This window comes from Aulonocara stuartgranti, assembly GCF_965226115.1.
Source record: "Aulonocara stuartgranti genome assembly, chromosome: 3".
Lineage (NCBI taxonomy): Eukaryota > Metazoa > Chordata > Actinopteri > Cichliformes > Cichlidae > Aulonocara > Aulonocara stuartgranti.
The window spans coordinates 24,249,625-24,264,274 of NC_138941.1; the positions used below are offsets into that span (position 1 = coordinate 24,249,625).

General features: G+C 38.3%; 1 protein-coding gene across 4 annotated transcripts in view; it reads left to right on the top strand.

Annotated features, from left to right (window-relative positions):
- ablim2 (actin binding LIM protein family, member 2) overlaps nucleotides 1-14,650 on the top strand; it is a 93,673-nt gene that overhangs the window by 17,963 nt on the left and 61,060 nt on the right. The window contains exon 1 of one of the 4 annotated variants that reach the window (XM_082511176.1): nucleotides 5,932-6,139. The exons of 2 other annotated variants lie outside the window; for them this stretch is intronic. In XM_082511176.1, the coding sequence (XP_082367302.1) occupies nucleotides 6,124-6,139 (16 nt within the window). In that variant the 5' untranslated portion in view covers nucleotides 5,932-6,123. Of the gene's footprint in view, nucleotides 1-5,931; nucleotides 6,140-14,650 lie in introns of those variants that run through there. One more of the 4 variants, XR_014272359.1, reaches the window with a different exon arrangement.

The window sequence follows — 14,650 nt, forward strand, 5'->3', positions numbered from 1 at the left end:
TAAAGTCAAGGTCAAGGTCTCAGTTCTTCCCATATCTTATCTGCGTACCTGCTGTCAAAGAGTGGCTCTTGTGTATTACTACATTTTAGTAACTTGTTTGTAGCAACTTTATATATTCACTGCTTCACTGAGTAAATTGGTTAAATGCAGAGATGAATTTCCCCACGGGGATCCAAAAAGTATACATTATTACATTATTACATTATTAATATTATTATATACACAGACTGTGAGTGGCATAAAAATGCATATATCCCAGTGAAGTCAACCAACTGAACTTTGAACCCTCGAAGTTTCATGGTGAGGTCCTAGGTCAATGTCTTTTTCACTCTTACCAAGCAATGGGGCTGTAGTGCACAAACAAGTTCAACCAGCGGTTTTAATACTAAACTACTCTATAGTACTTTTCCCCTCACACACACTGACACTGCTCCTTTGTCTATAGCAGCTGTATTGCTTTCAAACCTGTATTCTGTGTTTTACTGCTTGCCATTTTTCTAATATGGTTTTATCTTTCTTTGTAAAATTAGCGACTCTGCTTCCAGCAATCCTATCCATAATTGTGATTGATCATATTCATGTAAGCCTGCAGGGGAAACCCTCGGCTATTTTAGTGAAATGATAAAAAGCTTTGTGTGACTGCTTATCCTGATTGCTGATTGCAATCAGGATAGGGTAGGTAGGCGATAACAAATATCAGATACCCCAGGTTAGGGCTGGGCCATATCATACCGTTCACGTTAATACTGGTATAATGTTGGGCAACGATAAGAAAATGAAGTATCGCGATAAAATATGGGTAAAACGCACATGCGTAGTGCCTTTGCTTTCATACGCACATGGCGGAAAAAGCATGGCGGCAATGGAGAATGAGAAGGGTGAAAGTGGATCGTTGAATGAAACAGATGAACCAGGATTGGTTTGTAAAAATGCTGCAACTTCAGTGGTGTGGAACTGGGTTAGCTTTCGTCCGTCAGATACACAACAAAGCACTATTTTTGGTAGCACATGCTAGCGGGCCGTCGTTATTACCGTGTTTTTTGGAAAATACGGCACACTTAAAATCAATCCTTTGATTTTTCTGAAAATCGACAGTGCCCCTATAATCCCGTGTGCCTTATGTATGACTTCTGGTTGTGTTTACTGACCTCGAAATGATTTTATGTTCACGGCGCTCGAAAATCTGTCAAATGTTTCAGTACGACTTTGCTAAGCTACAAACCCACTCCTTGATGGATTGTCGGAGCATTACGGCTACCGTAGGCAGGAGCCTCGTGGAGTGATACGTACTGTGCTTCAACATAATATTACCGTATTGTATTTAGGTTTTGTGGATATTATACGTGGTTATGCTGAGGATATGTCGGCCAATTTCCACTGGAAATGCCTTTGGTTAAACTGTCAGCAAGGAATTTGCATTTGCACTGTTCATTTTTATATAACTTTAATGCACTTAAAAAACAGCTGCTTGTTTAAGTGAAAATACATTGATGGGGGGTTTTTTGCACTAATAAAGTTGTGGAGTTGTAAAGTATTTTGTCTAGTGTCAATTATATCGTCAGTTATATTGTTATCGCAAATTTTCAAATGTATATCGTGACAAATATTTTTGGTTATATCACCCTGCTCTACCCCGGGTATGATAAACTGGATTCAAAGGCCCCAAAAGAATGTCCAGCTTTATTGATCATACTCAGTGCGTTCTCATTAGCAGTCCTGAGGCAAGTAATTAGTCATTAAGAAGCCAAAGATAGACTTCAGTGCAGTTGGTTAGCAGAAAGAGTTGAGCTTAAGCAAATCCAAAGAAATGGATTTCTCTTGCTGTTATAACTTCTGTTATGTGAAGATTTTCATTGAACCCACTGCAGAATGTAAAAGTTTATGAAATGCATCTTTCATAGCTTGAAGGATTTGTGTACTTGCACAGGATGTTTTGGGCCAAATGCAGTCAGTGAGTTAGTTAGAACACCTGAAGCAAATAAATAAATAAATGAAGCAAATAAAAATGTTGAGATACTATATCTAAATAGTAATTCACCCAAAGTATCCTTATAGCCAATCCCGGCAATAACTCTCCACTTAGGAAAGAAGGAATAAAGAATTTCTCTGTACCTAAGATGTTTTATATAAATGTAAGTCTATGCAGATATCTGCCTTCTTGCCTTTCAGTGCTTTATTCTGCCAAAGCTACAAAAGACTCCACAAGCTGAGCTGTTTTTTCTTTCTTCTTTCTTCTTTATTTTGTTGCTTTGTTTGTTCTCTTGTTGGTGCAGTTGCTTTTTAAGGATTTATATCAGCACCACTTTAACAGTGAAGATTGCTGAATTTTTTTTTGTTTTTATTTTAACCTCCTAGGACCTGGCGCCCACATATGTGGACATCACGTTTTGGGTTATTTAGACCAAAATACTCAATTGTGCTCTACAGGGGCGCTTACGAGGACATTATACTGCTACTGTTCTATCGAAATTTTAAATAAATATCCTTATATGTGGCTCTCATTTTTCTTAGAAACAAAAATCAGGTAAAAAAACCAAACCAAAACTGGTAATTCTTTGTTTTTACATTCACCGGGTCCCAATCAGCCCAAATATCAAAGAGAAATTAAAAATGCATGCCGTGGAAGAGCTCGGGTCTTAGGAGGTTAAAGTTAAACCCAGATTGCTGGTGTTCTCTGTTAGATGGGTAAAGATCAGAATGATTCTTTTTCTTTCAGTATCTTTTTTCTGCATAAAGTCCTATGACAAAACTGTGAAGTTGCATTTTTATTATCTTATCTGGAATTCTGATCCTTATACATGTCATTATGTGTGTGTATATTGTGTTGTGGCTGGTATTATTTTCGGCTCATTTGGATGCAGCACCACTTTCTGTCTTGGTCTCCCTTTGAATTTGTTGTAGATGCCACTTGGCAGAGGCAGTACTGGATAATTTGCAATGCAGATGTTGTGTATTTTCTCGCATAAACACAGACACACAGTGCCTGCTGCTGAGTCACATGGCACAGTCCACCATACACACTGTTGCCCTGAAGCTTTCTACCATTTACTGAGCTCCAGTGATGACCCATCACAGCTTCAAAAGTCAGGGAAAGAAAGAAGGCACCTTTAAAAGATATGTGAGAAACAATAAAGCCAATGTTAGAGAAGAAATGAGGCCACACTAAATGCTCAGTATTTCTGGCATATGCCTCTGCTCACTGACAGTCAGCTCAGTTGTTACGCAGTCCTCTGGTACATCCGGTCTTTTATTTTTGGTACTTTTTTTTAATAACCTCCTCTATGGGCTCAAGCTGGTCCTGTTTGACAGGCATTCACCTGTCATGTCAAGGATTTGAATGCATGCTGTGCTTGTCCTAATTGTACCAGGGTTCAAGTGATATTCATTGTTTTTAAGCTAATGCTGAATACTCTTAAAAGGTTGATCAAGCAGGAGACCATGGGCTAGTTCTAACATGCTGGGTGATGTTAGCAAGATCTTGAGAATGTTCACCATGTGGCCATAACATGTTAGTGTGCTAACTTTGTTAATTAGCACTTCACATGATGCTCATGGGAATGCTGTCAGTTTTGGAAGTATTATGTCATCAACCAGAGGGGTTAGATCAGCGGTCCCCAACCCTCGGACCGGTACCGGTCCATGAGTCATTTGGTACCAGGCCGCGAGAGTTGAGGCTCAGGTGTGAAATGTGTGGTTTTCAGGGTTTTTATCGGTTTTCAGCGTTATTTTGTTATCGTTTTTATCGTTAATTTGGTTTTCCTGGGTCTTTTCACGTGTGTTATCAGTAAATCTTCTTTTTTCGGTACCGGTACTAGTTTTATTTTTTTGTATTTATCCGCGACACCTTAAAAGCCGGTCCCTGAAAATATTGTCGGGCATAAACCGGTCCGTGGCGCAAAAAAGGTTGGGGACCGTTGGGTTAGATAATGTCCTCAGGTCAGAAGAGTGACCGCAGCACCATAGAGTAAAACTCTACGGTGCTGTTGTAGCTGTAAAAGCAGAGGTAATAATGAGAGTTCTTCTGGTGAACTGAACTAACATTTTTATATCATTTAATTTGTGCACTGTTCATGAATACAGTACCTTCATAGGCACAAATTGTACAATTTCATTGTTCCACTGTGACATCACCCATTGTGCTGTTGGACTCCTAATTTTGAAGCTTTAACATTAGTTTTTGGTGTTACCATGTTGGTTACTTGAAGCCAGTATTTAGGATAAAAGCGATAACTTTAAGTTATCAGCTAATGCCAGTTAGCTTGGTTAGCAGGTTGCAATCATAAACTCGGTCCAATGCCAAAAAAAGTCACACTGATTCATTATAGGAGAACCATTAATGTTGCTAACTGTCACAGCATTTCACTCAGAACATTTTATCCTGACTTTTCGATGTTGCAAATATGTAAAGTCTAGGAGATCGCCAGAGAAAACTCAAACCTTTAAAAATGCCTGTCACTATTGCAAATTAAGAACTCAGATGCAAGATGTTGAGATGTTTTGCCAAACATTCATTAAACTCTTAAGAAATGTTAACTTAAGAAAATGTATTATTAAATTTCAGTTTTATTTATGTAACACTAAATCACAACAGCAACTGTCTCAATGTGCTTTATATTGTAAGGTAAAAACCCTATAATAATACAAATAAAACAGAGAAAAACCCAACAATCATATGACCACCTATGAGCAGGCACTTTGGTTACAGTGAGAAGGAAAAACTCCCTTTCAACAGAACGAAATCTCCAACAGAACTACGCTCAGGGAGCGGCGTCCGCGACTAGTTGGGCGTGAGTGTAGTGCTTTAATGGAGTGATGCAGTAATATGAGGTTTTTAAGATAAGATAGGACCTGATTATTCAAAACCCTATATGTGTACACGTAGTGTACACGTCCTGATAAAAAACAACTCCAAGATTCCTCACAGTGTTACCGGAGGCCCAGGTAATTCCATCCAGAGTAAAAGTTATTATGATAATGGCAGAATATTCCTCTCAAATCGTCTGGTGGTTCAGTTGTATTATAAACGCCTGGCTTAGTACCTAATGAGTAATTACTTAACCACTGAGGAAGTGGCCATTGTTTTATGGAGGCCCAAAACATGGAGAGGATCCAAAATCCTTACCATTACCCTAAGGTGACCCTACACCTGCTGAATAAAGAATGACCTCATTGTTTCTTTACACTGTGCATACATTGTTCAGTTATATCACGCAACTATTTTGCTTTGGCAGTAAAGTATTGTTTATGGAGTCATGAAGCATCATTCAGAGAGTTAAGTCACGCTACACGTCGTCAGTCATTAAAAAGTGTTTATGCAAGTCAGGCAGGTAAAAGTTGCAGATCACCAACTAAATACATTTCATCTAAGTTGTCCTTAATTAGCAATATTGCTAGCTAAATGCTATGTTTACATTATTTATCCATTTATCTCTCTGTACAGTACATTAGATCTGTCCCTATGTGTCTGTCTATAAAGCAGGTTTGAATCGACAGCAATAAAACCTTATTTGGATATTGTTTAGATACCAGGTCAGATTAACTGGGGGAGTTAAAGACAGTTTCCAAATATAACTAACAACAACTAAGTAAGTGTTAGTTTAATCTGCAGGAGCAGTTATAGAAAATATTCTGAACCTTTGCATCACCAACCTAAAAATATGTGGGGAACAATATAATGATATAATAATAAATACTGTTTTGTTAAACGTCATCTTTTACCACCGAACAGACTGAAAACCAGTTAGCTTATCACTGAGCTGTGAGAAGTTATTTTGGTGTGTACTGGAAAGACTGGGACACACCCAGTGACAGATTACCATTCAGAGGTGTCATTCTCTTAAACCTCCACATCTATTTATAACAGATAGCTGCAATACCTCAGAGAGGTGAGAAAGAGAGGGAGAGAGAGAGAGTCATATGACCTACTGCTCATTCCACAGATAGTGACGGGCAGCACGCTCACTCTGTGCTTCCATCTGTAATTTCACCAGAGCTGCAGCGTGTTCAGAGGATGTGTTGCAACACTGTCAGTGTACTCTGAACAGATTTCTGGGATTTTGTCTGTAATTATTATCAGCAAAGGACGTAACAGTATATCGCATTTGGGCTGACAGCTGGAGGACAATGCCAGAGGAGAAAGGTAATAATGACCTTTAATATCCTTAAATGAGCCGTTTGTGATGCGTTCACCTGCCGGTACCAGAATTGATTGTATTTAATAATCACTTACCTTTTACAACCACTGGAATGCGGACTCATCACTCACATACTAAATACTATCGGGGTTTTTTTACTTTAATAACAGCAACTCAGACATTAGAACATAATTTTTAAGTTAGTTCTCGATACAGGGTGTTTGTGTAGGAATATATGTGCTTCTATTAAAATGAACTTTGAATACAACCAAGCCGCCCTCGTGTTATGCAATCCTGGTCTGGAGCTTAGGGCACTTTCTCTTTGAATGTGAATGTGAACGACAACAAGCCTGTGGCAGCAAGCTGAATGCTTATACTGCAGGTTGATATGCAGCCTGCCTGCAACATCCCTGGCAACAACACTGTTGTTTTGGTCCATTTCCCGCATCTCAAGCTCTGGGACATTAGCCATTTGGGCTGCTTACAAAGGTCTGAGGGCAGGTTGCTAAGAAGAAATCCCTATAATAATTCCAATACGTATTTACAGTGTTTTTGGTATTATACCAAATTATAGAGTTGTCATCTTTTGTGTTGTTTTATGTTTTATTGTGTAAATCATCTACTAATATTCCCATGTCTCTATGATGACTTATAGTTTGCAGTGAGAGTTCAAAACAAGCTTATCTGCAAGTAGTATGATAAATTACACATGTTTATATTAATAGTAGATTTGAATATATAAAGTTTAAAATTTAGCAGTAAAGAAAAAGGAGCTAAAGAAGCTTCTTATTCATTGTTGAGTTCAATGAAAGAAAGTGAGCTTACATTGTGTGCCTTTTCTTGGTCATTTTAAATGTATAGCATGCATACATACATGCAAGTGACAGCTTCACTCTCATTCGTGTGCACCTCAGTTAGCTCAAAGCTGAGTCAATGCCCATTTTTGCAGCGTTAAAGGTTTTTTCACCAAAAAAGATGCCGCTAGTATCTCTTAAGAAAAGCTAGTACCTACAGGGTAAAAAGACATGTACACTTCCTCACCTGCCCATGGTGAGGAAGTGTACCATGACCTTAGCTATATCACATTTACAGTTTTATCTGCTGTTATCAAAAAGCATAAACATTACACAGTCACTGGTTAAATGGATCTAAATCAAAAGAATGAGAATAGTGAGCCAAGTGGCTATTTCAGACGCAGGTAAAACAGAGCAATTCAGCTGATTTTACTACAACCTAATATATCAGACAAACTTGAAGATATCATTATGGATATTGAGATGGGAGCTCCAGGATTTTATATAAAATTGGTTAAATTCAAGTAATAAGTGCTGCATATTTATCTTTTGATAACAAGCATCGGAAACATGTCACATTTTGAGAAGTTTTATTTACAAAAAAACAAAAACAGAACTCGTTATAAGCGTGGCCAGCTCTGAAACAGCATCAAGATTTTGGCTCCCTGTAACTGGCTTGTTGAGTTTAAGCCAATTTAAACCTGATACTGTATGTTATTATGTAAGGTAATATGACATGACTAGAATATTTTGTTTGTTCGTGTTTTTGATTAATTTTGACTGACTTGTAGCTATACCTATCACATAAATGTCATGAAGTTAAAATATGATGCAAAAACATAAAATACTACTACAGTATCTCAGTACAACAAAGCTTAAGTACTGGAGTAAATATAGTTTTCATTACTGACCTCCACCCAATTGGCTGTAAAGAGAAGCCTTACTGCCATTCCTCATAAACACCCTGTAAATGTCTCCTGCTCTCCACTGCCTTCTTTTCCAAATTCAGCTAAAGCGTGTTGCTTTGTTAACACAGAGGCACTACTTTTTTGTATAGAGCTGCATTGCCATCACAATGTGACAAAGCTTGTTAAGTTTGATGGTGAGGGTACACACACACACACACACACACACACACACACACACACACACACACACACACACACACACACACACACACACACACACTTCCATTTCTACATTGATGCATATATGTAGAAGACATGTACACAAGAATGCACTACAGATATGAGAGGTAAACACTGAGTCAGTAGGAACAGACATACACTCCACTCTAGGCTGTGTCTCAGTCCCCACCAAGGACAGTGTATCCTGGATGTGTGATGTAATGGTTGGCTTGCTCTCAGCAGTCACAACGACGCCTGTCACTATTCCAGACTTGCCAGTAAACAAACCATCTGTGTGCTGGTCGCTTTACTAGCACTACTATGACATTTCATAATAAGAAATAAAACCAGAAATTACAAAGGTCAAATAAAGCTGGTGTTATTCTTTTCTGTTCTGTCACAATCTGCCCTGACCCTAGCGCCTCACATGTTAGTAACCAGTATGTGCAAATCACTCTAAACCTCACTGGTTCCTGTTGAAAATATAAATCTGTTAAATGTGTCAAAATGTGCATTTTTTAAAAAGGCTTACTACTTTTATATAACAAGTGGAAAATAGCACATTTATTGAAGACTGTTTTCAGCTGTGTATAAATATAAATGTAGTCAGCTAGTATGGTGTATGTGGGATGTGACTCACTCCAACAATGGAGCTCTATCACATGGGCCTTAGATAAACATAAGTGCAAAGTTTAAGTCATTGGTAAAAATATAAATCTGCATTTCTTATTAAAAGTCAGTGTTTTTTCTTTTATTCGGTCTGTTGATGCCAACTAAATACTGATCAGTAGTATTACTTGTAGCACTATTACTGTTTCCTAGTACTTAGGAAACAGTATTAGCATTCACTCTGTATGTTTTTTTTCTACTTGAAAAAAAAATTGCTTAAATCTACTTTTAGTTTGGATTTGGTCTCCACCAAGTCCCCGAGAAAAGATCTGATTCTTTAGCTAAAAATTAGTCTTCTATGTTTAAGTAAGTGTGCCATAAAAGCACAGACTAAAACAGTGATCAGTCTCACTTCACTTTAAACATACAGTTTGTGTGTCTCAGTGACCCTTGAAATTAAAGTTATAGCTCTCTCCTTTGAATGGTGGTCTAAAAGTAGCTTTTCAGATTCGATCCATAATGGCTGCTGAGTTGTCAGACTGTTTCTTGATTGGTTCTAGAAGGTTTTTGATTTTACTCATTGTTCTTTAAAAAAAAAATCCTGTCCTGTTTGGCACCTTCTGCAAGGGGGTGTTAATAAAACGATAGAGTCGGTGTACTTTATGTTCTTTCATTCTCAATAGACCCCGTCTGGTCAGTGTTATCAAAGAAATATTAAGTATTGGTTTTAAATTGTTGTTTCACTCAACACATGGTCAACTATGGCAATTAGTGCTTTTAAATTCCGTTACAATGAAATTGTATAGTAACAGGCGAATCATGTGTGATTGAGATCAGTGTGCACACTCAGTGACTATGTTTACATTCGTGCAGTTCAATGTAGAGTTGTCCTGTGGATTGTGATAACAGGTTTGAGCCCAACTACTGCTCCCCTCTCAAACACATCTTCAAGCTGTGACCATAATTTATCCTTCCTTTATCCCAAGTCTTTCATCCTGTCCAGAGTTTCCTTCCAGAGTTAACATATGAGTATACTGTGTACACCTATATGGTGATGTGCTGAGCAGTTTAGTGACTGCTGAAGTGATCAAAAAGCTCTCCAGTGGCTGGACCATTAGGATGGATGAGATTCTCGAGTTCCTCAAGGCTCTGGATGTTGACGCACTGTCTTGATTGCCTCTACAGAATTGAATGGGAATCGAAGACAGTGTCTCTGGATTAGAAGACCAGCAGGTTGTCTGCCAATCAAGGATCCCTTCTGTTATCAATAATGACATATTTTCTAAAATTTTCTAAAAATATAATAAAATACCATCAAAAAAGAGGCAGTAGATTATTCACTGACTCTGTGAGATATTCCTCTTTAAGAACTTTTTTATTCAACTTCAATAGCCTTCAGGTTCATACTGAAGACATGTGAGGGCAAGAAAACTGACCTCAGCTGTTTAAGGTCAAAGTCATGAAATGGGAGATGGAACCTTTGGACAAGCTGGAGGTACGCTATAAAGCTTACATATAGTTTACACACAGTGTGCTCGTTACCTTGCACTGTTTTATAATGAGGCAAATTCATGGACATATTACAGTGCAGCCTCCTGCAGTAACACATGGGATCATATCGGTGGGTTGTGTCATCCACGTGGAATAAGCCAGCTGTCACAGGAAGGGCAAAGAATCATATGCTCTCACACAAAGGCCACATTCAGACGAAAGCATAGTAGTTGCCTATTCTTGCTCTGCTTTGTGCCATTATGGTGGTTTATGACTGCTTAAATAATGTCCTGGTGGTTATTCTGGTTACTTGAATAATACATAGCATTATGAAAACTGGTAGTCAGCACTTGTACTTTTCTGTTTGCCTTAACTAAGCCAGCAAAAGTATTCTGGTGTCATCTGCCAGAGAGGTTGAAGGTCTGCTTTTTGTAGTGTTTGACCTCATGGTCAGAGATCCACTGCCGCATGGGTCAGGTTGCAGGCACCATTGCAAAGGTGGATGTGACGGCTTAAAGCAGGGAAAATCCTAAATCATAATGTCTGACTAAATTCAAAAAAACTGCATGTTCCTCTTTTTACCACTGGGGTTGTATTCAGTGAACTTTGCCAATGACGCTTGCCTTGCGTCTTTTTCTTGGCTTCTAACAAGGGTGAGATAATGGAGGGAGTGTTCTGTTAGGGTGAAGGACAGGAAACTCTTTAGCAATGAAGTAATGGCAATTTCAAAGTAAAGCAAGGTGTCAGCAGCCCGTAGAAAATCTCACATGTTGTTGATCATATTATTTAGGCATGTAACTTTAAGAGGATGTGAATACACCCAATAAAAGTATTTGAATTCCAGAATTTAGTTTAATAGGTTTCCTAAACATTCCGGGCTATTCTGGATTTTCTGAGCACTTACCACTTTGGTCAGAAATTTGACACTTAGACCTCTGGTGCAGAGACTATTCTGACATAGTCAATGTTTTATTCAAATACTAAAAGAAATAATCTGGTAACAATCACTAGTGTTCTTAAACCTCTGTTGTCATGCAAAGTTGATTTTGTATTACTTCAGAAATGTTCCACATTCATTAAAGAAACGTAGTTTATTGACACCGTGATATTCCACCTAAAAAAACACTGTCAATCTGTGAACACCTGGGTAGCTACGTAGATTTTCTAGAAGATGCGTTGCAGCATCCTAAGTACATTTTAGCATGTTCTAACAATTTAAAGTAATTGTCATGGCTGTGTGGCAGGCAGGCAAGCAGGAGTGGTGGACCCAAAATGCAGAACTCAGACACGGAAGTGAAACTTAAAGCACAGCTTTATTGCTGGAAAAAACCTCGTACTAACTAAACTCACCAAAAGACAAACAAAAGTCTGAACAGAGGAACCGAGGACTTGAAACACTGGAAAAGAAATACTAAATTGGAGCAGGAGACGAAACACAGCTAGTTGAGGGTACGATGCGACAGGGAACACAGGAAAACACAGGGCTTATATACACAGGGAGTAATCAGGGAATGGAAAACAGGAGGGAGACACAGCTGGGAGGGTTTGGGCTAACGAGACATGGGGAGCAAAGCTAGACCCGCTGAGATGAGGCACAACCTTTCACAATAAAACGGGAAACAAGAAACAGACACAGACTTGACACTGAACTGAACTTATACTAAACGAGAGACACAACCTAAGAACTAATCCCTCACAAAGAATAACTGACACATAGAATAATACTAATAAACAAAGCATGACAAAAGGATCAGAATACAAACCATAATACAAAGGAATATAAGAACTGAAAATGCTGGGTCAAAATGACCCAGGACCGTGACAGTAATAGTTGAAAGAATTTTCATTGATCCTTTCATGCTTTTTACAAAGATTTTAAAAAGATTTTCAAATGTGTGAAGAAGAAAATGAAAAGTCCCCAAGGTCAGCAGCTCAGCAACCTCAAAGTACTACTGCTGTGGTTCTGTGAACATAATGATCTCCTGCCCACCCCTGCTGCCTCTGCAGATGGTTCACACAAGGAATGCTGCAGAGCATCATGGGATCCCTGTGAGTGTGAGGGAGCACTATTTTTAGGAGCTGGACCATGGCTTCTTGAAAAGGCATTAGAGATAAGGCGCTTATATGTGGCAGCAATGGCCTCTGCGTATTATACACACATATTAAATATATCTATATCTATTTATATATATATATATATATATATATATATATATATATATATATATATATATATATAGCGTGTGTGTTGCATTGCACAGATAGTGTTTCCTACCCGACTGCGACCTTTGGGATAACAGCATCAGTAGCGCAGTAGCGCCTGTCAGCCAACGCAGGCACCAGTGAAACTGATTGATGATGGGGACGACTGGCCCCCTGGAGAAGATCAGATACTGGCAGGAGTAGCGGACTCCTGGGGAAGACTCTCCACTCACAGCATAGTAACTTTCTGTCTTCCTTCACAGAATAGAAATTTATTACATTTTCACAAATGAATTATTTCAAAATCCCCGTACTTCCACTCTCAACCTTTAACCTCTGCAGTGGTTGTTACTTGCAGGGACAGAAATGACTTGGTCAGAAATATATACGAGTGCACTTTGTGAATTTCTTTTTAAGATTTATTTTTCATTTAATCATTGGGTGATGTTAAATGAGGGATTATGTGGTCCATTCTGAGAAATAGTTTCATTTTCATTTTTACAAAAAATGGTAGTATCTCCTGGCAGTCATGCTATCAAACTGGGCTAAATAGAATTACTGCAAAACAACTGATGATTAATTGTTAGATTGATTATTTGGCATTTTTAAACACGAAGATGAAAATAGCAACCGATCAAGGATCTTAGCAGTTATTTAACATGGATGGAGCAGACCACTCTTTATTTATTTTTGTCAGCTAACTGCATCAAATATAAACAGTAAATTGCTCAATCCCTGCACAGACAGAATATTGAACCCTTATCACATACCGCTACAAATGTCTTCTGACAGCCTGAATGCCTGGTTCAACTTGCCAGATTTTACATCTGGTAAAAATGATCAGCTCCTGTCTCTTCCTCACCCCTGCCTTCCTCTTCTGTTTGCTATTTGAATAGGAAGTAGTGACACTGGACACTGGATCCCTCCCAACAGGTGCAAGGGTTCAGCAGCACATGCCAGGTCAGATCAGAAGGCAGAACCCCTCCAGGCTTCCCTGTTATGGCAAATCCCTATTGCCCTCCCTCCTCCCGACACTTTCTCACTTTTAGGCTGTTGTCTTTTCCAGATGGTTCCAATTAGCATGGTCCTGGACCTTTTTATGTATTTTTTCAAACAAAGACTCAAGAGTTTCCCCTCCTAAATTCTTGTCTTTATTGGTTGCCATGCCCATATATGCTCTGCATGGTAGCTTCAATAAAGTCCCACTTCCTGCACATGACAACATTTTAAAAATCTCTAGTATTCCCATTATTCATTTTGGGTGTCAGCACATTTTCAAGTTAGCGATCCAGTTAAAGAATGTCCTTTCTTTAAACTAAGAAGAAATGGTTAGTGTCTAGGATGTCCTATTGCTCACATTTAGCACTACTGTAAGTCCACACACACACTGCTATAGATGATATCTGGCCATTAATTGGTTGTTAAAAGTGATAATCATCCCTATAGTAATGGCGCTTGGGTACACTTCTGTACCAACTAATGCTGCAGAAGGTGTGCTTGACCTAAACCAAAGGGCTTTTGAAGCCAAAGGTTGTATTTTAATCCTAATAAACCAATGATCTTTTCTTAATTCTAGCCAAGTAGTTTTCGATCCCCACTCAACTTAGATGAAAGTTGCTTGATTTGTTTCTTGATGTCTCAGTAAGAGTTAAGAGATTTTATATTTTAATGTCTGTGACTTTTACTGAACAATGCCTAACTCTAGCTTGCAGTCTGCTAATTTGTTAGCAGTACTTGACAGATGTACAAATGTGTTCATAAAGATTTAGTCATATAGACAAGCTTCTTATCACATAAATGGTTGTCTTTTATAAGACAGTGCCATACTTACTTTGTGTGTTTGATACGAGCCTCATATTTATCAGCAAGCAGATTAATCTTCTCATGTCATTCTCAAAGTTAATTATTTAGAGTTTTTTATTAGATCAATAAAGAATGACAGAAAATGAATTATTTGGATTCGACTGAAAAGTTTTCTTTTGACTTTCTATGGAAATGTTTTTTTCTGGCTTCATTTTACTAGATTACACAGTTAAGTTGAACTAAAAAGCACTGTAGCATTAATACAACATTATCCCAATAGAACAACTAATTAACATCCAATGAAGTGAGTAAAGTGGGATGAACGATAATGTTTACCAGCAACAAGTTCTTGGTTAGCTTCCAAAAAGTAGCTCTGCGTGGCTCACTGTTATTATCCGTGAGCTTTCTTCTGTTTCTCTTTCTCTGAATCAATTCATTTGATGAACTCCCCTTTCGGAGCCCAATTATTGGTAACCATGGAGGCCTGATG